This window comes from Ananas comosus, linkage group 6 (genome assembly GCF_001540865.1).
Source record: "Ananas comosus cultivar F153 linkage group 6, ASM154086v1, whole genome shotgun sequence".
In the NCBI taxonomy this organism is placed as follows: domain Eukaryota; kingdom Viridiplantae; phylum Streptophyta; class Magnoliopsida; order Poales; family Bromeliaceae; genus Ananas; species Ananas comosus.
In genome coordinates this window covers 8,508,807-8,530,515 of record NC_033626.1, presented here as the reverse complement: position 1 = coordinate 8,530,515, position 21,709 = coordinate 8,508,807, and the positions used below count along the sequence as shown (strand labels likewise).

Below are 21,709 nucleotides of genomic sequence, written 5' to 3'. Positions count from 1 at the left end.
TGATGTGACTATACAATCAACTAGTAATTCAATCGGTTACTATTTTCATCCAATTGATATTTAAGGTTTTCTGTCATTTACCATTTTAATCATAAAGTTTCATCTATCTTTACAAAGCTAACCGCCCGACTCGGTCTTGAGTCAATCATCTGCGGAGTACCGCACAAAGCCAGGCCCGAGGCGAAGGACGTCTCACTTGCACCTCGGCCTTAAATCCCCTCAACTAGGACATCACTATAGCTCATAAGTTTATTACCCAATCACTTGGCTAACCCGAAGGTTTCGCCCTCAACAAACTCACCAACCCAAAATCCCATTAATCAGGGAGATACCCGCTACAACCCGGTGGGACCGTCCTCTGGGGAGATAACCGCTACAACCCAGTGATGTCGACTCCGGAGCACATCGCCCGAGGGAGAGCTACCACAACCTCGAGTAAGGACTAAAGGTGAGTATGATCAATGATCAAATCCAAAATCTTGAGGATGTCAAGTTCAATCCATTCCTTAACTTTAGGAAGACTATGCTCAAATGACCCTAACTCTAGGGTTGAAATGTCATAATATTTTCATCATTCTTTTCTTCGCATTCTTTACTATCACTTGTGTCATATACACTACTATATTCTTGGACTCATGCCACACTTATTTTCTAAGTGTTCAACATGCCATAAGTGTTTCCACTATACTAATCATATGCCACTCGATCTAATATATATAGATTGTCCACGTCACATATCATAGTTCATATGTCATTGTTTTCCAATGTCGAGTTCTCTAATTCACCTAGAGTTTATCGACCCAAGTTCAACATGTATGTGTCATTTAACATAATCCACAATATGTCAATATACATTCATCTAGTATATTCTACAATAAATCAACATGCACTCATTCATTATATTCCACAATATGTCTACATATATATGCCAACCATTCATATGTTATCCAACATGTTCCATAATTTATCAACATGCATATTACCTCTAACATATTACTATAACATTATTTTCATGCATTCGTGACAATTAACTCATGCATTCATCTAATATTTAACACATTATATGTCATTATACATTTTATCTCAACAGTAAGTAACATCAACTATATGCATCAATTAGAAAATCATTACTCTTAGACATATAGGCGACTTAGTCACTTCGGTGAGCACAACCCACCTCATTTCGCATTCCGATTGCTTGTCGACACTTGCAATCGGCCTCCCGCGGCACCCGGCACCCGGTTTGGCCCGATCTCTCGCGCGACCATCCGAACGGTCTCCAATCCACGATCCGAAAATTAAAGGTCTTCGGTTATGTGCCACGATACTTCAAATCCATTTTCATGAATTTACGATATCGCCTCGGCCCTCCAGGCGGAAACGAAGTCTAAACGTCCATTTCTTTAATAACTTCGCAACGGCTCGACGAATCGCCGAACCGACTTCGCCAACGCGTTCGTTTACCTAGCAATTAGGTTTACAGAGGGTCAAATGAGATCAAACCCTCATATTTACAAAACTAGCATTTTTGAGCCCTAACATGCATTAACCAGCAAATAATCCAAATTAATTGGAGCAACATGCTAACAATGCTCATTAAAGACTATTAGAATACTTAAAGCTAAGGATTAAGCCAAATCTCCAAAAGCTTACCACCATGTGAACGTCGCGACGACAACACACCTTTCCAACGGCCGCACGAAAGTCCGATCCGTCGCCTCCAATACGTTCGCAAGCATCTTCTCCACCAACCCTCCAATTTTTAGAGAGAGATTTAGAGAGATAAGAGAGATATCTAGAGAGAGGTAGAGGTGTTTCTCTCTCTATCTCCATGAGTGTGCATGTGTGTGTTCGGGCTGAAGGAGAGGAAGAAGAAGCACATTGCTTCTTATATACATTAACATCCAAAACACTATTCACTCCAGGGCAGTTTAGCAATTCGGAACAATTGGGGCCTTTCTGAATGTCCGTTTGAGCTCAAATTTGACAAGCAGACTCAGTTTAACGTACTGAGTAAGAATATATTTTAAGTTTTCAGTTTTAACCCCATTTGGTCACCGAAAAATGTACCGAACTGTAATCTTTATCAGATAACTCTCGGATTTTATTTCTCACTCTACGGGTGTCAGAAAAATATGAAACTTCAAATCTACCGTCATAAAAATATTTCTGAGTTATCCTCCAATTTTCATAATTTTCTGAGACTGTGCATTTTCTGCTAATTTATCTGTCCCGTTTCCAACAGAAAATTCTAAATCTTCTGTTTCCAGTCCGATTTCAGCACAAGTCATTTCTGATTTATGTTTTACTCCTATAAATTCAATAAAAATAGTTTCTCACACTATTTTTATTTATTTTTATTTTTTTATACCAAAATCTGGTATGTTACAATATATATATATAGAGAGAGAGAGAGAGAGAGAGAGAGAGAGAGAGTAGGGCTACTATGCTCTTATGAGTATAGAGCCCATCGTACTCATAAGTTGTTTTCAATGATTGAGCTTTCGAATCGACGATCCACTCCGTTAAATATGATCTACAGTATTTGGAACTTCTAAAAATAAATTTCGTAATTTTTGAAATCATAATAAAGTTCATCAAACGGGCATAAAATGAATGGCCAAAATCGAACGATGTCCTAAAATGGATGATCGGATCCTTCACTTTAAGATCGGAGTTATTGATCTTTATCTAGGCAGTGAATAGAATTTTCTATCAAAAATTCAACCTATTCCAATTCTTTTACACCGTTAAACTAGCAAGTATCCCATACCGGCTGTTAAAAATTATCAATTTTGTGAGCTTTTGATCGTAAAGTAAATGATGTCAAAAAATTATGAAATTTGATTTCTAGAAATTTTAAATACTCTAGATAACGTTTAACGGCATGGATCGTCGATTCGAAAGCTCTATCATCGAAAACAACTTTTGAGTACGAGGGTCCACATCATCCTAACCACACATCCCTTAATCCAATGGCTCAAAACTTACAAGTACTAATGACTTGGTACTTTTAAAAGCATAGGAGCTCAATTCTTTATATATATATATATATATATATATATATATATATATATATATATATATTGAGCCGAACACGGGTGAGCCAATCCCAACTTGTGTTCGGCTCATTAAGATTTCGAACTGAAAAATTCAACTTATTTTCGACTAGTTTATTAAATAAGTGATCAATCTGGAGCTCGAACAAAGCTGGATAGCGAGTAGCCAGCGCTACTCTACACGCAGAGTTATACTCTACATAAAGAGTTACAAGAAAGATAAAGCTCATTTAACATTGGGAGCAAGTATTAATTAAATTATATTTCATGATAAAGATTGCAATATATAATCATATTTTCCTTCACATTGACGTCACCATTAATAATAATACATCCAACAATATTATTAGATCTGCAAGGTTGTTTCTCATGACTCTTCCATGGAAAACAAAGTACATATATATTTTTTACATTAAAGACCACTTATAATTCATGCAAATTCAAACCTGAAAGGAAACCAAAAAATAAGCCTTCAAGGTTTATAGCAAACATCTCCATCACAAACATAACCCTCCTTAGCTCCATCCTCGTTTAGCGCACACTTCGGATGAAGATCAAAGTCGCACTTATCACAATAAAAAGACCACCAGTTCCCTTGCTCTTCGCAAGCATCGCACACATATGCGGCCCGACGTGTCACTACGAGCTCGTGTTCCTCATGGAGGCTGTGATTCAGCTTTTCCGGCCACCCCTTTGCCATCTCCTGTATCCGTAGGCACAACTTTCAGCATTCAAGACAAATTTGGTAGGATTGAGAAGTTAGGTGTTCGACAGAACGTTCAGAAAACATCAGAGATTTCACTAACAGAAAGATAATTTTACAACGTAAGTACATCCGAAAATAAAGCTTCTTATATAAGTAACATATACCCTGCATAATCGCATTTAAATCATAGTTTCTAGTAACTTGTAGCCTGCCAACCAAAAATTCATAAATAATTTTTGATTTTTTCAGAAAAAACAATCAAAGAATATGGTTACTATACCTGTATCTGCTCCTCTAGCTCCTCAATCCGCTCCTTCGTGAAAGGGTAGGCGCCCGCCCCATGGATGCTAACGAGTTCTTTGGCTTCTTTGGTGATGGTCTTTCCTGTCGGGCCAATGGCCACGAGGGAGGGGATGCCGTAGATCTTAAAAGTGCGGCTCAACGATTTCTTCCTTTCGTCTCCAAAGGGAAGAGCTAACCACGGCATCTTTGAAAAGAAGTCGTCGAAAGAGCTCTGGTCCTGGTCGCTCGAGATGAAAATCACTTCGAATGCAGCATCCTTTTCCTTGATTTTATGGTATGCTTCGATGAGTTTTGGTAGAAAGGCTCGGCATGGAGGACACCACTGTGCGGAGAAGTAGAGTAAGATGTTCTTGCCTACGAGCTCCGAGATAGGCACCTGACTCATCATATCAAAATCAATATATTTGCAAGTTACGGTATTAGCCACTGGATGATTAAGGCAAAAGAAGTTCATGAGCTCTTTTGGGAATTGTAATCAGGACAGGCCAAGGACTGGGTACAAACTCACATTTACAGATTGAAGTAAACTATTCCCACAATTACAAAGCAGTGAAGCATTAATATGTGAATTATCTAAGATGCCACGGGCACAGACCAGCTACCGAGTTTGATACTTTGTTTGTGCATCTGTAGCTCATTCTGCTGACTGAAAATAACTTCACTAATAATTTTTCTCTGTTCCATATCAATCTGGTACTTGTGTGTGCGCGAGTGCTTGTGCTTGTGTCCATTTGTGTAGAGAAAAACATCACTTCACTATAAAATTGAAATGAAAAACTTATGCCGCTCGGTTCAGACATAACGTTATATATAGTATCAGCTCTTTGATTCATCCTCAACATATTTAGCAGCAATTGACAAATTAACATGCCAATGCCATACTCTGTTTTATACTGCACTACTAACATTACAGCTATTGTGATCTTATACTTGCGTAGAAACTCATTGACCTAAAATACACACAAATGTAGAAATAATAGCATCACCTTAGAACTACCAAGCTATCAAACTTGTGAAATCACAATGGAAATTTAATAAGCTATACAAAAAGGAGAGTAACTCGTATACCTTGATACCGTCCTTCCCAATGACATAATCTTTCTCCCCAGAAACAAGTAGTGACTCCAGAGTTTGTGCTTCCATCTTTGCCTTCTCTTTTTGCTCAATCTCCCCCAACTTCTCAGGACTAAAAGGGTATGCGTCAATCCCATACTCTTCCACAAGCTCCGCAGCATTGGCATGAAGGGTCTTCCCATCAGAGCCGATTATAACAAGAGTCGGGACTGTCTCAAGCTCGAAATATCGGACAAGCCTATCGATAATCCTGTCCTTGAAGGGTACGGCAAGCCATGGCATGGCTGAAAATCCTTGATCATAAGATGACTTGTCATCATCCAGTGAAATCAGAACAACCTCAAAGCTCTCTCCTTTTTCCTGCAGTTTCTTATACATCTCAGCGAGCTGTAGGGTGAATTCGCGGCGCGATCCAAAAGAGCTAATTGAGAAGTACAAGCCGACGATTTTCCCTTCTAGTTCAGCAACCGGCACCTGTTGTAAAGTAGGAATTTAAGCGTAAAAGGCAAGTCGAAGAATATCAAAAGACCGTGGGAACAAATGTTCAGTATTCTAAAATAGAAATAAAAAAAAAAAGGGGCTAAATACCTTGTTCCCATTATTTGAGATCACAAAGTCACGGGAGGAAGAAACCAACACACGTTGAAGAGTTTGGTTCTCCCTGGCATATTCTTCCTCTTCTTTCATTTTCTCCATTCTCTCAGGTGTGAAAGGATATGCCTCTGATCCGTAGTCCTTCACAGTACTTACACCTTTATTTGTAAGAATCCTGCCATTCTCATCAAGGATCACAAGGCAAGGTATACCAACCACATCAAATAGATCACTAAGGTTGTCTCGAGTCTGAGAGTCAGAAAAGGGGATGGCAAGCCATGGCATGTTCGAAAAATACGTGGAAAATGAGTCCTCATCCTCATCAGAGGAGATAAAGACAACCTCAAACTTGCCACCCTTAGAGGACAGCTCGTTGTAAACCTCGACCAGCTTTGGGGTGAAACGGTGGCACGGTCCACACCACGAGGCTGAAAAGTAGAGACCGACAATCTTGCCATCTAGACTACTAATGTTTACCTGTGAATTACAATAATTGAGAGTTTGGTTGTCGGCAAAAATATATTGTTTCGGTAAAATCAACAAGTGACTGAAATTAATATCTACAAATATCAGGAAAACTATATCTTTTCAGTAAAGAAGATGCCATTTAATTGCCATTAGTATATGAGAGAATCAGACAAGATGAAGTAAGCTTACACTCTCAAGAATTTTCCAAAAAATGTGTAAATAGTGACATAAAGATTTACTACATAGCATTTACAAGTAGGTTTTTCAAATATGTATGCAAATGTTAAATAAAGGAACAAGCAAATTCGGGCCTTCATTGGTAGTAATTCACAAAAACTCCTAGTATCAAGCATCCAATATACCATCTCATCGTACATAATCTCATAATAATAATATAATTTCATACTAAAAGGCTTTTTATCTAAAACTTTAAAATGTTTATATAACAACTGTCCCTAAGATAAGAGATGGACAAAATTTGTGTTGCTCACAGTTATACTCCATAAAATATATAATCCAGTAGCAAGGGATCCAACAAGCACAGGTAAGCTCATTCTCGCAAATTTTGAAATGGTTCATCAAATTCACAAGAAACCGCATTGTTCTCTTCAAGCAATTTTAGATACCTAAGACTCCTACTGATGCAGAACTGTTAGAAAGATAATCAGAATGATGATTTATCCAAGGTTTAAAGTATCCACCGTGCCGATCGGCACGGAGCGATATGTATCGTGTCACCAATTAAGGGGCACGATACAAGGAGGGTCTCTCTTAGACCCCCTATGCCTGAAGGGTTCGTGCGAGACAGCATGATACCCAAAGGATATCACGGCACAATGCCATTGCGTGCCTATATGGGCACACAACATTTGACGTTTTAACCTTTATTTCTTTTGCTTCGTGCTTCGTGCCTAGCTACTTTTGGATTTTTTTTTATTTTTTGTCCTGCATACATCCCTCTCTGTCATTCAGTTCTACCTTTTCTTTTCTCAACTTGCTCTTTTAGTCTTTTCTTTTCTTCTCACCATCTCTTCCTCTTTTGTTTCTTTCTATTTTTCCTCCTTTTTCTTATTGTTGGAGCCGAAATTCCCCGACCCTGGACCTAGTCAACGATCCTCCTCTGGGAGCGCGTCGGGATGCGAAACGGCTGCGAAGAGTGACCCTCGAAGTTTGCGCCCTTCGACAGATCAAGCGATTCGGCTGACGAGGGATCAGGTCAGCCGGGTTCGAAAACTCTTTTCACTCTCCGGTTCGGCTAGATGAGCCGAATGTGCGGGGAAAATCGGAAATTAAGCCGGGAGATGAGCCGAACGGCTAGCACAACACAAGATTTGGTCGGCCCGAATAGCCGAGCGTGACTTTCTATTGAATAGAAATGGAAAAGTACAAGAACAGGGGAGTGACGCCCGTGGGGCAGACAGACTCCAAGTATATTCTACAAGGGAGTGATGCCCATAGGGCAGACAGACTCCAAATATCTAAGTTACAAGAACTACTCCTAGGAAAAACAGTAAATGCGAGGAAGAAAGATGCAGGAAAATAAAAATGGTCTTTTGTACGCAGGGGCGAAGACCACTTTTCAAAGTATCATTGACATATTTATAGAATCGCCCCTGATTCAGTTATTACATGATCGGCCACTACCTCCTAAAATCTCGGACCACCTTCAGCCGATCGAACCGCTCACAACTGCTTGCGGTTGCTGTAACTTCCTATTGGCGCGACGGTTTTCTTCTTTAGAACTTTTTCGGTGCTCCTGGTGCACGGTCAAATTAATGCCTTTGAAAGAAATTTCGGCCTACCACCTATCCGCGCCTAATTGGCTCAACACTTATTATAATTTTTCTCTAATTTCTTCTTTCAATTCCTTCTATTTCTAATTATTTCTACTTTGATCACTTCGATCTTAAGAGAAAAGGCAAAGAAATAGCAAGTCGAAGATGTACTTATTACATAAATAAAAAATTTACAATTTTAAAATTTGTTCACATGTTTTGAATATTTCTAACTTGTAAAGTTCCTGTTTTGGAGAAATTTAAAATTATGCAAATCCTTATTTATAGTTTACAAAATTTTAAAAATAGATACTTGATTAAGTTATTATGTAGTCAGATTTTTAATTATTTTGGATAATCTAGCATTGGGTACGAGATTTATGACAATTTTTTTTTTACTTTGAGAATTCTGTTTTGGGGTTTAGAAGATGGAAAATACTAATAAAATAAAAAAAATAAATTAAACCAATTGATATTTGAATTTGCTTAATTATTATCATATAATTTATTATTAAATTTTTATGGATAGATCTCAAAACTTTTCTTAAAAATTTTAAGAAAAAAATAATTTTCTCTAATTTTGTATTTTATAATTTTTAAATTTCTGAAAAAAATGTAAAATCAAAAAATTTTCAAAGTTTATNATTGATATTTGAATTTGCTTAATTATTATCATATAATTTATTATTAAATTTTTATGGATAGATCTCAAAACTTTTCTTAAAAATTTTAATAAAAAATAAATTTTTCTTCAAAATTTTAATAAATATTTTTAATAGATTTAAAATTAAAGAAAATTATTGGAGCAATTGTAGCGCTATTCTAGTTAATCTAGTCATCATGCAGTCTCTCATCGAATCAATATTATTGAATCTTACAAATTCCATAAAAACTATTAAGAAAAAAATAATTTTCTCTAATTTTGTATTTTATAATTTTTAAATTTCTGAAAAAAATGTAAAATCAAAAAATTTTCAAAGTTTATCAATTTTTTAGTTTTATTCTCTATGAGCTACAGTTATATTTTTTATATTTTACTATCCATACATAAAATATCTACTACTATATTAATTGTTGGGTGTAATAAACTATACATAACCAATATTTATAATTATTTTTTTCTAAATCTTTCAAAATAGTATTATAAGAGCTTATCAGAAACAAGAAAAAACTAAAAAAAATCGTACCAAAGCATGCCACTAGAAGGTTATGCGTATCCATCGGCACACAACCGTATCACATGTAGGCACGGAGGCATGCCTGTGTCGTACCGTGCCAAGCGACAATCGGCACGCATCCTTGCCACAACACTTTAATCCTGCGGATATAAAAATATTTTTATAATAAATTTTAGTTTTTTTAATATTTTTATATAGTTTTATAAATCTAATTATTAATTAAATAAAAGTTATATAAAAATAATTAAATAGTTAAATCTATTTAAATAAAAGTAATTAAAATTGGTATATGCGCAAAGTAAATTTATACAATAATTTATTTTATAAAAATTTATATAAAAAGGATTTGAGATAAATCTATCAAAATNGTTGTGTTACTTGAGATAATCATGAGTACAAGAAATAACGGTGGGGTCGAGCCCTATCATTACAGGAGAGGGACTTTGTGATGCTTGATCCGGTGTGTGTTGAAACGTCTAGGGCATAGACGAATTAAGTCAGTGATATACTATGTTAGTTGGGTGGTGACTTAATATAGTACTCCTGCATGTGATTCTTTCGTCAGGTCGCACACTCCATTACCCGTATGAAGAGATGAATGAATGAGAGAGAATTGGCCAATGAGGCCAAGTGGGAGATGTTGCCATGTGGTGTGTCCACATTGGTGGGTCTTAATTTAACCCGATCCGCTTAAGTTGTGGATTGAGATTTATCCTAACAAGTTAAGAATAAGAATATAATTATATATTTCTTATCAGTTAAGAAACGTATCTACTAGTGGATATCTATTATATGTTAATAGATATCCCAATCCTTATCCTAATCTGTATGAGATTTAGGATATTTAGGGGTTCCATTATTCTATAAATAAGCCCCATTTTTCTCCCGTAAAGAGACGATCGAATACGATCAAATTCGTAAGAACCCACGAAATATCTCCCTTATTCTCTCTCTTCTTCCTCTCTGGGATTTCCACCTACGTTCCCGGGATTTTGGAGTGCGGACATAGAAGAGGACTCTGGTAGCCCTCTTCGATTAACATCCGTCGCATTAGATCCGCATCCGATCCGTGGCGTAAGGCGTACGCATGGAGATCCAGAAGCATCGAGACAAGGACGATACAAGAAGGCTTGTAAAACAGGCAATCCGATCCGATTCGAGTTCCCGGATACGTTGGCTATCCTGTTTGTACGTTTCCGCTGCCCTATTATTTTCAACAATTGGTATCAAAGCCTGCATGCTTGTTTTCGCTTTATATGATCATGCTTGTGATGCGTGTGTTTTAGATCGCATGTTTTTCGTTGATCAATCCTTGATGTAGATCGATTCTGCAATTTTTTTTGGTTTCTTTGTGAAATTGAAAAGAGGAAAGAGAAAAACTAAATTAGTTTTAGTTCTCTCATATTGATCATAAAATATGCATTTTTTTTAAGTTAGTATTTTTTTTTCTCTGCTTTGTGCATTGAAATAATTTTTTTTAAAAATTGCTGCGAGCGGCACGACGCGGCCCGCTGCGGGCGCGGGGCGCACCCGCCCGCACAGCGCGGGCCCGGCCCGCTGCGGGAGCGGGGCGCACCCGCACGCACAGCGCGGGCCAGGCCCGCTGCGGGAGCGAGCGGCACCCGCACGCATCATGCGGGCCCGACCCGCTGCGGGTCGTATTCGCAAGCAGTGCGGGGGGCTTGCGGGCCTGGCCCAGCCCGCCGCGGGCTGCGGGCAGGTTTGCAGGCCCGGCCCGGCCTGCTGCGCGCAAGAAAGCGACCCTGCGTGCCCGGCCCGGCTCGCAGCGCAAATTTTTTTTTTATAAAAAAAAAAAAAATCTTTTTTTCCTGTGTAGTTAAATTTCCTGCGTAGTAATATTTTTGGGATACATATATATTTTATGCCAGTTTTAAAACATGCATGTGTTGTTTGTTTAATCTATCTTATGTGGATGTTTTTTTTATGCTTATGTAGCATATTATACTTGTGTAATTGTATAAAATCTTTTGGCATATAAGTACTTATGTTATTTCGGTGATTTTTCAACAAAATTTAATTTTGGAAAAACGGGTTCGACATGTGCAGCATTCCTGTAGAATATTATTTTTCTGATGTACATCTTGTAGTGATGTAGTAAGTTTTAATTATGCAAAAGTGATGTAATAATTAAGGCCATGTAAAGAAATGTGTTTTGCGCAGCGTCAACATTTTTCAAATTAAATTTTGGCATAAGTAATTATTTTTTGTCTGTGTGATGATATTATGAGATAAATTCTCCTTATATAAATATTTTTCAAGAAAATGATGTGTTCTTCAAAATGGATCAGTTCCAATTTTTGGATAAGTTTCAAAATTAATAAAAAATTAATAAGATTGTAATATTTTGAACCAACACGGTGATGATTACGAGCATAGCGAAGTTTTCGATCCCGTTGTATCGAGAATAATGTTTCAATCTTGTTAATTTTTTGGGAATATGTGCCTAATGTCCAAACCTATTTTTGAATGTAGTGAAATGACTTCCAAAAATATCATAGCTGATCTCACCAGGGATGATAAGCTAGATGGAAAGAATTATGATATCTGGCATCGGAAAATACAATACCTGCTTAATGAATAAGGGGTTCTTGAAACCCTTTCTGTCAAAAGAGTCATGCCTACAAAGAGTAAAAGCAAATTATATTGCTCAATTATGCCCCGAGAGTGTAAATTTCGAACGAATCGATGTCAACGTTCACAAGAACCAAAACCGGAATGATATTAGACTACTCAGTTGCGCCCTAACAGTATAACTTTGCAACAAGTACTTTTTCTCATTCAGCCGAACAAAATGTAAAACCTAATTATATTGTTATATTATGCCCCGAGAGTGTAAATTTGGAACGAATCGATGTCAACGTTCACAAGAACCAAAACCGGAATAATATTAGACTACTCAGTTACACCCTAACAGTATAAATTTGAGACGTGTACTTTTTCTCATTCTATCGAACAAAGAGTAAAAGCAAAATGGATCAAGGAGGATCGAGCTGCTCGGTACACTATGTTGTGTGCCATGCAAGACGACCTCATTGGACAGTTTGAGATCTTTGAAACTGCCAAGGACATGTGGGACAATTTGAAGATTACTTTTGGTCAAACTTCATCTACGAGGCTACGTGCCTTAAATCTCAAGTTTCTACAGTATATTAAAGACCCGAAGCATTCAATGGCTGAGCACCTTCGTGTGATGAGCGCCATGATTCGGGACCTTAAGACTGCTGGAAACGAGCTCACTGATGAGCAACAAGTTCTAGCAGTGATTCGTTCACTGCCTGATACTGAATGGTCCCAGATGAAGCTCCTGATGACGCACAGCGAGAACATTAAAACGTTTAATGACATCTCGCGCCATCTCGAGCTCGAGGCAGAGCGCTTAGAAGTGAACCGTTCTGTCGCTCTTGTTGCACGCTCCGAGAAGCGCAGTGGGATTGCACCCAAGCGCAAAAAGCATCACAACAATGGAGCGCAGAAGAAATGGAATCAAGCTCCTCAGGGTGGAGTTGGAAAGCGCCGCAGAGGCAAGCGCGCTGGCAATAAGGATGCTACAAAGCTAAAATGCTACAATTGCAAGAAGAAGGGTCATTTCGCTCGGAATTGTCCTGAGCCGAAAAAGGTAACCCTACCACTCAACTCACACTGTTTTGTTTGCTCTCATGCTTTAGTAGCTCATTCTCTTCCTGATTGGATTGTGGATACAGGAGCAAACAAACACATAGTTCGTGATCGAGTGGGGTTCGTAGATTATCATCGAGTACCGTCTGGCACACAGTTTGTCACCCTTGGGAATGGCACGAAGGAAGAAGTCTTTGGAGTCGGTTCGTACCAACTCAAGTTGCGTGGTGGCCGCACTTTACTTTTTCAGGACGTGCTATATGCACCCGGAATTCGATGTAATCTATGTTCAGTTTTAGCTTTGTTGCATCTAGGATATTCATTTCATTTTGACAGAGACCGCCTTGATATTTCCTTTCATGGTACTTTATTTGGATATGGTACATTAGTTGATGGTTTCTTTAAATTAGATTTGGAGGATGATTCGTTTGCATTTGCTTCTTCTTCTTCTTCATCTATTCTCTGTGATGAATCCGTTAAATGGCATGCCAGATTTGGCCATATAAGTCAAGAAAGAATGAATAGACTAGCTCGAGAAGGCCTTTTGGGGTCTCTCGCCAAAGTTGACCTATCTATGTGCGAGCCTTGTCTGGCTGGGAAGGCATGTAGAAAGCCTTTCGGTAAGGCTACTCGTGTCTCTCATCCTTTAGAACTAATCTACTTAGACATTTGTGGGCCAATGAATGTGAGGACCCGGCATGCTGCTTGCTATTTTCTCATATTCATTGATGATTATTCCCGTTATGGATATGTGTATTTGCTTTCTTGCCGATCTGAAGCTTTAGATTGCTTCAAGCGCTTCGTTGCGGAGGCTGAGAATCAAATAGAAAGAAGTGTAAAGGTACTTCACACTGACCGAGGTCGTGAGTACTTGTCTGATCAGTTCAAGACTTATTGTGAGCAAACGGGCATTAGTAGACAGCTCACTATTCCTGGTACTCCGCAACAAAATGGTGTTGCAGAGCGAAGGATCCGTACTCTATTAGACATGGTTAGGTCGATGATGGCCAAAGCGCAACTACGCATAAATTTTTTGGGAGATACTCTTTTGACTACAGCCTACATCCTTAATCGAGTCCCTAGCAAATCAGTGCCTACTACCCCATATGAGTTGTGGAGCGGTAGAAAGCCAAGTTTACATTATTTACGCCCTTGGGGTTCAGCTGGATATGTTCACAGCCTCTCACATAGATTCGGAAAACTCGGCCCTAGAGCGAGCAAACATGTGTTCATCAGATACCCTGAAATTCGAAGGGCTATGTGATGTATGGTGAACACCCAGATGGTGGTATGACCGAGATTGAGTCTCGTGATGTGGAATTCCTAGAAAGGGATTTTTCAAGCATTCGTGAAATGCGAAGAGACGTCGGATTGTATGAGTTACAGGACGACGCTACCCCATCTGCTATTGAGGGTGATCGATCACTTCCCGAAGTCGCTGAAGGAAGTGGTAGCTATCCTCTGGCTAGTGGGAGTGATTCGTTGAATGAGAGCATACCCTTGGAAGTCGGCAGTTCGGACCTTCTATTGCGTAGAAATGAACGTGGACATATTCCCCGTCGACATTTTGAAATCGAAGGGGATATTTTCATGTGCACTCCGCTCGATGATGATGAACCTTCTTCTTATAAAGAAGCACTACAGACGTCAGCTTGCAGTGAGTGAATGACTGCTATGAAAGATGAGATGGACTCTATGAGCAAGAACCAAGTATGGGAATTGGTTGACCTTCCGCCTGGGCGCAAGTCTATTGGAAATAAATGGATTTTAAAAATTAAGCGCAAGGCGGATGGATCAATCGATAAATATAAGGCTCAACTTGTGGCCAAGGACTACACTCAGAGGCAAGGGGTAGATTACAACGAGACATTTGCTCCCATTGTGAGATTTGCTTTCATTCGTTTGATTCTAGCCTTAGTGGCACACCTAGATTTGGAATTGTTCCAAATGGATGTCAAGACAGCTTTCCTCAATGGAGAATTAGTGGAGGAGATCTATATGGATCAACCTGAGGATGTTGTACTCAAAGGTCAAGAAGACAAAGTTTGTCGTCTTAAAAGATCCATCTATGGTCTCAAGCAGTCGTCGAGACAGTGGTATTTCAGATTTCATGAAGCCATTACCTCTATCGGTATGTCCATGATAGAGGAGGATCACTGTGTATACGTCAAGAAGACAGAGAAAGGGATTGTGTTCCTCTCCCTATACGTCGATGACATATTATTGGCTGGAAATGACATGGAGTTAATCAATACCACTAAGGAGTGGTTGTCTCTCAACTTTGAAATGAAAGACATGGGTGAGGCGAGCTATGTGCTCGGAGTGAAGGTCATCCATGATCGCTCTAGAAAGCTTCTTGGTTTGTCTAAAGAAACTTATATTAAAAAGATTTTAGAGCGTTTTAGGATGCATCATTGTAAACCCGTTGACACTCCAATGGAGAAGAATCACACTCTGAATCTTGATCAGTGCCCTAAAACGGATAAAGAAAAGGAGCAAATGAGTAGGGTTCCTTATGCGAGTGCAATTGGCAGTTTGATATACGCTATGATGTGTACTCGACCTGACATTTGCTTCGCTGTTGGTTTGGTAAGTCGTTACCAAAGCAACCCGGGGCCCATTTATTGGCAAGCGGTCAAGAGAATCCTTTGATATTTAAAAGGAATCAGTGATCTCATTCTCTGCTTTCAAGCTGGGGACTTGAGATTGAAAGGGTATAATGATGCTGATTGGGGCGGTGATAGAGATGAGTGCAGGCCCACTTCAGGCTCTGTGTTTATGGTTAGAGATGGGGCAATTTCCTGGTGCAGTAAGAAGCAGAGCTGTATTGCCTTGTCAACCATGGAAGCGGAGTACGTTGCTTGTTCAACGGCCATTCAGGAGGCTGTTTGGCTAAGGAGATTTCTCTAGCACCTCGACATCGTGACTCGAGCTAATGAACCTGTTGAGATGTTCTCTGACAGTATGGCTGCCCTGGAGTATGTGAAAGATCCAAAGTATCATTGCAGGACCAAGCATATTGATATCCGTTTTCACTACATTCGAGAGATGATTAGGCTAGGCGAGGTCGTTCTCAGACATATCTCCACCACTAGGATGGTGGCTGATCCGTTGACCAAGCCGCTAGCTAGGGATATGTTCCAGACCCACGTTAGGAGTTTGGGTCTTCCTAGGTTTTGATATATGGACATTATTTTGTATCTTACGCTTTATTATGAAAATATGCTTTTCTCCTTTTAATGTGATTGCGTAATTGACGCTAGTAGGCACATATTCGTTGAGTCACCAGGCTCAGATCAGCCCACTCACACGGGTGATCGCCCTGGCACCTAGGTGGTGAGCAGGATGAGACTAGATAATCATATTAAACTTGAGTAGTTGTAATATGATTACTTTGTTCATATATGTTATAAATGAAGTGTTGATATAATTTAAAGTCGCCTTAATTAGTTTAAGATGAGACTCTCAAGAGTCAGATATAAGAGTTTGTTTTTGTAAAATTTCATATCGAGGCTATATAGTAGCCGAACCTAAGTGCTCAGGTTAGAGAGATGACTTGAGTTGTCGTGGTTAGATATATACCTTAGTGGTACCTAGACCAAGGTTCGTATGGCGTTTTAGAGCGTGACATGACCCATTAAATGGGAGCTCCGCCATAGTATATATATCATACTGTATGTACTTGTCGACCAGTTAGTAGAGTGACATAAGTTCTTCCCTCCATGTCACTGTGTGAGCACTAACCCTTTTATGCCCTCGACTTAGAACTACGTTATCAAGTGGAGGTCCAAAGTAACTAACTTAGCGTGTAACTCGGGGTCATGAGAAAATACGATCTCGCGGAGCACGTCTAGTAAAGTGCTTGAACCAATATGGATTAACGTGAGGGGCTGAGGAAGATGTTTCGATAACATACCACGTAAGTCTTGTGACTCATTGCCCGGACGGTTATCTCAGTTGTGTTACTTGAGATAATCATGAGTACAAGAAATAACGGTGGGGTCGAGCCCTATCATTACAGGAGAGGGACTTTGTGATGCTTGATCCGGTGTGTGTTGAAACGTCTAGGGCATAGACGAATTAAGTCAGTGATATACTATGTTAGTTGGGTGGTGACTTAATATAGTACTCCTGCATGTGATTCTTTCGTCAGGTCGCACACTCCATTACCCGTATGAAGAGATGAATGAATGAGAGAGAATTGGCCAATGAGGCCAAGTGGGAGATTGTAACCATGTGGTGTGTCCACATTGGTGGGTCTTAATTGAACCCAATCCACTTAAGTTGTGGATTGAGATTTATCCTAACAAGTTTAGGATAAGAATATAATTATATGTTTCTTATCAGTTAAGAAACGTATCTGCTAGTGAATATCTATTATATGTTAATAGATATCCCGATCCTTATCCTAATATGTATGAGATTTAGGATATTTAGGGGTTCCGTTATTCTATAAATAAGGCCCATTTTTCTCCCGTCAAGAGATGATCGAATACGATCAAATTCGTAAGAACCTACAAAATATCTCCCTTATTCTCTTTCTTCTTCCTCTCTAGGATTTCCACCTATGTTCCCGGGGTTTTGGAGTGTGGACTCTGATAGCCCTCTTCGATTGACATCCGTCACATCAGATCTGCATCCGATCTGTGGCGTAAGGCATATGCGTGGGAGATCCAGAAGTATCGAGACAAGGACGATCCAAAAAGGCTTGTAAAACAGGCAATCCGATCCGATTCGGGTTCCCGGATACGTTGGCTATCCGGTTTGTAAGTTTCCGCTGCCATATTATTTCCAACGATATATAACTAATTATTAATAAATTTAATTAATTAATTAATTTTATAGAGTTTAGAGATTTAAAATTTTAAACTTTGAAACTTAAAATTGAAATATATATTTCAAAATAACATTAAAATTTAAAAGTTAAAAATAAAATATAAGTAGAGAGGAATAAAAAAAATTTGAAGATTGAAGCGCGATTTACTATATGTATTATTAATAAATTAATTAATTATATAATATATAACTAATTATTAATAAATTTAATTAATTAATTAATTTTATAGAGTTTAGAGATTTAAAATTTTAAACTTTGAAACTTTAAATTGNTCTATATATATATATATATATATATATATATATATATATATATATACAGAGGGAGAGAGAGAAGGGAAATTTGGGGAGACACGTGTCACCCTATAGTCCCCCCAAATCCTCCTTTAATGTAGTTAGATTAGATTAGATAGATGTTGGTACTTGTGCATTCCTCCGTTGAACAAACAAGAACAAACAAGAACAAACAAGAAAGTAATAATATGAAATAAAAACATAAATATTAAAAAAATTAAAATTTTACTTCAACCTTATAATATCTAATTCTAGTTACAGATTGGCACGAATAACATAGCTGATGCTGTAACCTTATCATGTAGGACAATTGGTTGCAGGGATAAGGGAGGTTGCCTTATCCTTTAAGAAATATTAAAAAATGATATCCCTACAACTACTAACTGATGTAGCATATTAATGTAAAATTGTTGTGCTAATCATTAATTCCAAAAAGTCGAGTTGTTAGAAAGGTGCAATGAATTCATTTAAAGTATACACACACATCGTCCACGGATCTCGATTGTGATTCAATCAATCCTTCCTCCCGCCTCCTCAAATGTGACTCGGCCCTACCCGGCCTCCTACCATAAGGTAGGATGTTGACCACTTTAAGGTAGTAATTAACATACAACATAAAGGTACGAAAATATATGATAACTAGGTTTTTGTGACCGACCGTCCCTAAAGCAAGTGGCAAAGGACTTGGTGGTTGGTACCCGAGACCCAAGTTCGAATCCTAGTTGATTCATATTTCCAGCTAAGTTTATTTCTAAATGAAGTAAACGAAGCGGGTAGCGTGCTACCTATCTCTCAAAAAAAAAAAAAAAAAAAAAAAAACTAGGATTTTGTGCTTCTAATGAAACATTTTAGTCGCCGAAACTTTCATATATATAGCACTTTTGTTCCCTGACTATTCAAAAAACATTACATTTTTATGCACAATGATATTTAACCATGTTTGAAATAAACTGAAATAAGTGAATCATTTAGTAGAAGAATAAAATGATCATTTTATAAGAAAAATTAGGTCTATTATTGACATCCAAGGACTAACATATTCACATGAAAAGAACACTGATCAAGTTGTAATATTGCTATAGCACAGGGATTATCAATACATTTTAACCTTTATTAAAGAAAATATAAACTCTCACAGTTTATAAACTCAACACGTGTAATCTTTTCTTAAGATGGGCTTGCATGTCGCTTGCATTACATTAATTATAGTTTAAAACTTTGAATACTGTCTTTTAAATAATAACTAAATTTGAATTAAATATAATTTCCCAGGTCTAATGTTAATAGATTCATAAAGTTTTACAAGTACCCTAAACTCACATTGGACGTGAAGATTTGCCCCATTATTAAATTCAATTTTCATCATTAATGCTATTTATCAACTGAATACAATAATTAGGCAAAAGGAACTGAAAATTGCAAACACAAGAGGGAATTCCCACTAAAAGGTGATGCTTTAAATATTGCAATTCCCTTATGTAAAAGCTAAAACAAAATTGTAAAAACATACATAACTTATATGAACTATGGACCATTTTGATTTAATTATGTAACCTTTCAAAAGATTGATTTTTACTACCCAACCTTTCAATTTACTTGATTTAAGTCAGTCAACAGTAATTTGAATTGAAAATTTGAATGCATTTTTTATCTTTATAGATTTAGTTAGTATATTTTATATAATTATTGCAACTATAACTTTATTAAAAGTAATTAGTTTAAATTTTGAAGTCAAAGTATTGTTGACTAACACAAATCAAACAAATTTAAAAGTTTTGTAGTAAAATTAAAATTTTGAAAGTTCAGATAATCGATTCAAAATGATCCACAGTTCATGAAGTTTTTTATGCTTTTACCAAACTGAATAAAGAAACTTTAGGGTGATTCCTACTAGTAGCCCCAAAATTTTACTAAAATTTCACTTTGGCCCCTGTTCTTTCGAACTGAATTTAATTTAGAAATAACTTGAACCAGGATTTAAACAAGAAAAACATAAAATATCAACGCCAAATATAGAGAAACAAATAAAACTTGAGGGCAATTTTCAAATGCCCTATAATCGAGGGGGCCCCCTTACATTTTTCACCTAATTATATCATAAGTGTGTCGTGGAACAACGGTACCCAAGACGACGAAGTACGAAAAAAAATATCGTAACGGAGTGGAAGCTAAACAAAATAATCGAACACGACGAACAGAGAAATAGAAAAATATATATCGATCAAATGTTAGATAGAAAAAAAAAAAAAAAAAGTTTTCTTTTTAACGACTCGAAATATAAAATTTGCACGGTAATATGCAATTTGACAAAAATTTAGATACTAATTCAGTAACTCGTCGTTGACTTACCGACACTCTTCAGAAAACTATTTGAAAAAGTCGTAAAAATTTAATTTGAACTTTCAAAACATGGACGGAAAATTTGAATCGGATCGAATTGAGGATATTTTCTTAAAAATAAATAAAATAAAAAAGGGGGAAATTGAAAAGGAAAGGAGAGTTTAAGGGGAACTGGGGAAAAAGGATGGGGACCTGATCGCCGTTGTTGCGGACGAGGAAGTCTCGTCCGTCGGCGGCGAGAAGCGACTTCAGGTCGTGAGTCGCAACGCCGCCGTCGCCGTCGCCTCCTTTGTCCGCATTATCCTCCGGCCACATGGCGTTCCCGTACCCGTACGTCCCCTTCGTCTCGAACAGCCACCGGTTATGGTGCAGGGAAATGACGAAGGGAAAGGGGAAGGGTTTTATAGACGGTGGATGTTCGCCGTTTGTAAACGCCGTTGGCATCCGGGGTTACTTACCTACTTCGGTTTAATATTGTGGAATGTACGAGTGGTCCCCTACTGGAAGTGTTGGCGCCGAACTTTAGTTTTACCATGCATTTCAAGGTAGAGTTTGGTTCGAGAGCAAGGGAGGGCCTTATTCCCCATTTTGTTTTCAAACAGTACGTTCGATTTTTGTGAACAGTAATTTTCAAATTTCTGAAACAAATTGGTATAAGGTTGAAACTGATGTTCTATCCGTTTTCTGGAACTAGCTTGTTCCTTGATGAGAACTAGGTTAATTAAAATCTAAATTTAATTTTAAAGGTAGTAAATTATTAATTAATCTAATTAATATATTTAAATCATTATTTATTATTTTAATAATTAAATAATTAATTTATTTATTATTTATAATTAATTATTAATAATTAGATAATTATTATTATTAATTTATTACTTATAATTAATTGTTAATAATTAGATAATTATTATTAATTTATTATTTATANTAATAATTATTATTATTTATTAATAAATATTAATATTAATTATTATTAATAATTAGATAATCAATATTATTATTAATTTATTATTTATAATTAATTAATAAGAATAATTAATAATTATTATTATTTATAAATAATTAATTATTATTATTATTATTATTATTATTAGATAATCGATATTTTTAATTTATTATTTATAATTAATTACTAATAATTATTATTATTTATAATTAATTATTAATAATTAATTTATTATTTATTTTTAAATAATATTTTGGTGTTAATTAATTACATAATATAATTCTAATTTCAAATTATAATTCTTATTCCTCTTGTTCCAATCTAACCATCCAAATACTATTTATCTTATTCCTAGGAACAACCCAATTTTCATCCAAACGTAAAATTGGTCTAGTTCCTGCTAATACCTGAACTTGTACCTATTCCTGGAACTAGCAGTTCTTACTTATACCCAAACCAAACGCAGCCTAAGTGTTTGTTTTGATATAACAGATTGG

The 21,709-nt window shown here is 37.1% G+C and overlaps 1 protein-coding gene across 1 annotated transcript; it reads right to left on the bottom strand.

Annotated features, from left to right (window-relative positions):
- LOC109712106 (probable nucleoredoxin 1) lies at positions 3,331 to 20,707 on the bottom strand. The gene is made up of 5 exons (XM_020235536.1): positions 20,456 to 20,707; positions 5,731 to 6,213; positions 5,137 to 5,616; positions 4,046 to 4,444; positions 3,331 to 3,762 (listed from the first exon to the last, which is right to left on the bottom strand). The coding sequence occupies exons 1-5, from the start codon at positions 20,705 to 20,707 to the stop codon at positions 3,532 to 3,534; spliced, it is 1,845 nt and encodes a 614-aa protein (XP_020091125.1). The 3' UTR covers positions 3,331 to 3,531.

Bases quoted from the DNA above. Each gene is read 5' to 3' on its own strand.
- LOC109712106 (XM_020235536.1), bottom strand. From the start codon at position 20,707: ATGCCAACGGCGTTTACAAACGGCGAACATCCACCGTCTATAAAACCC. The intron at 6,214-20,455 runs GTCCCCATCCTT...TGTAATTCACAG, and splicing joins TCCGCAACAACGGCGATCAG to GTAAACATTAGTAGTCTAGA. The intron at 4,445-5,136 runs GTATACGAGTTA...ATGATGAGTCAG, and splicing joins TTGGGAAGGACGGTATCAAG to GTGCCTATCTCGGAGCTCGT.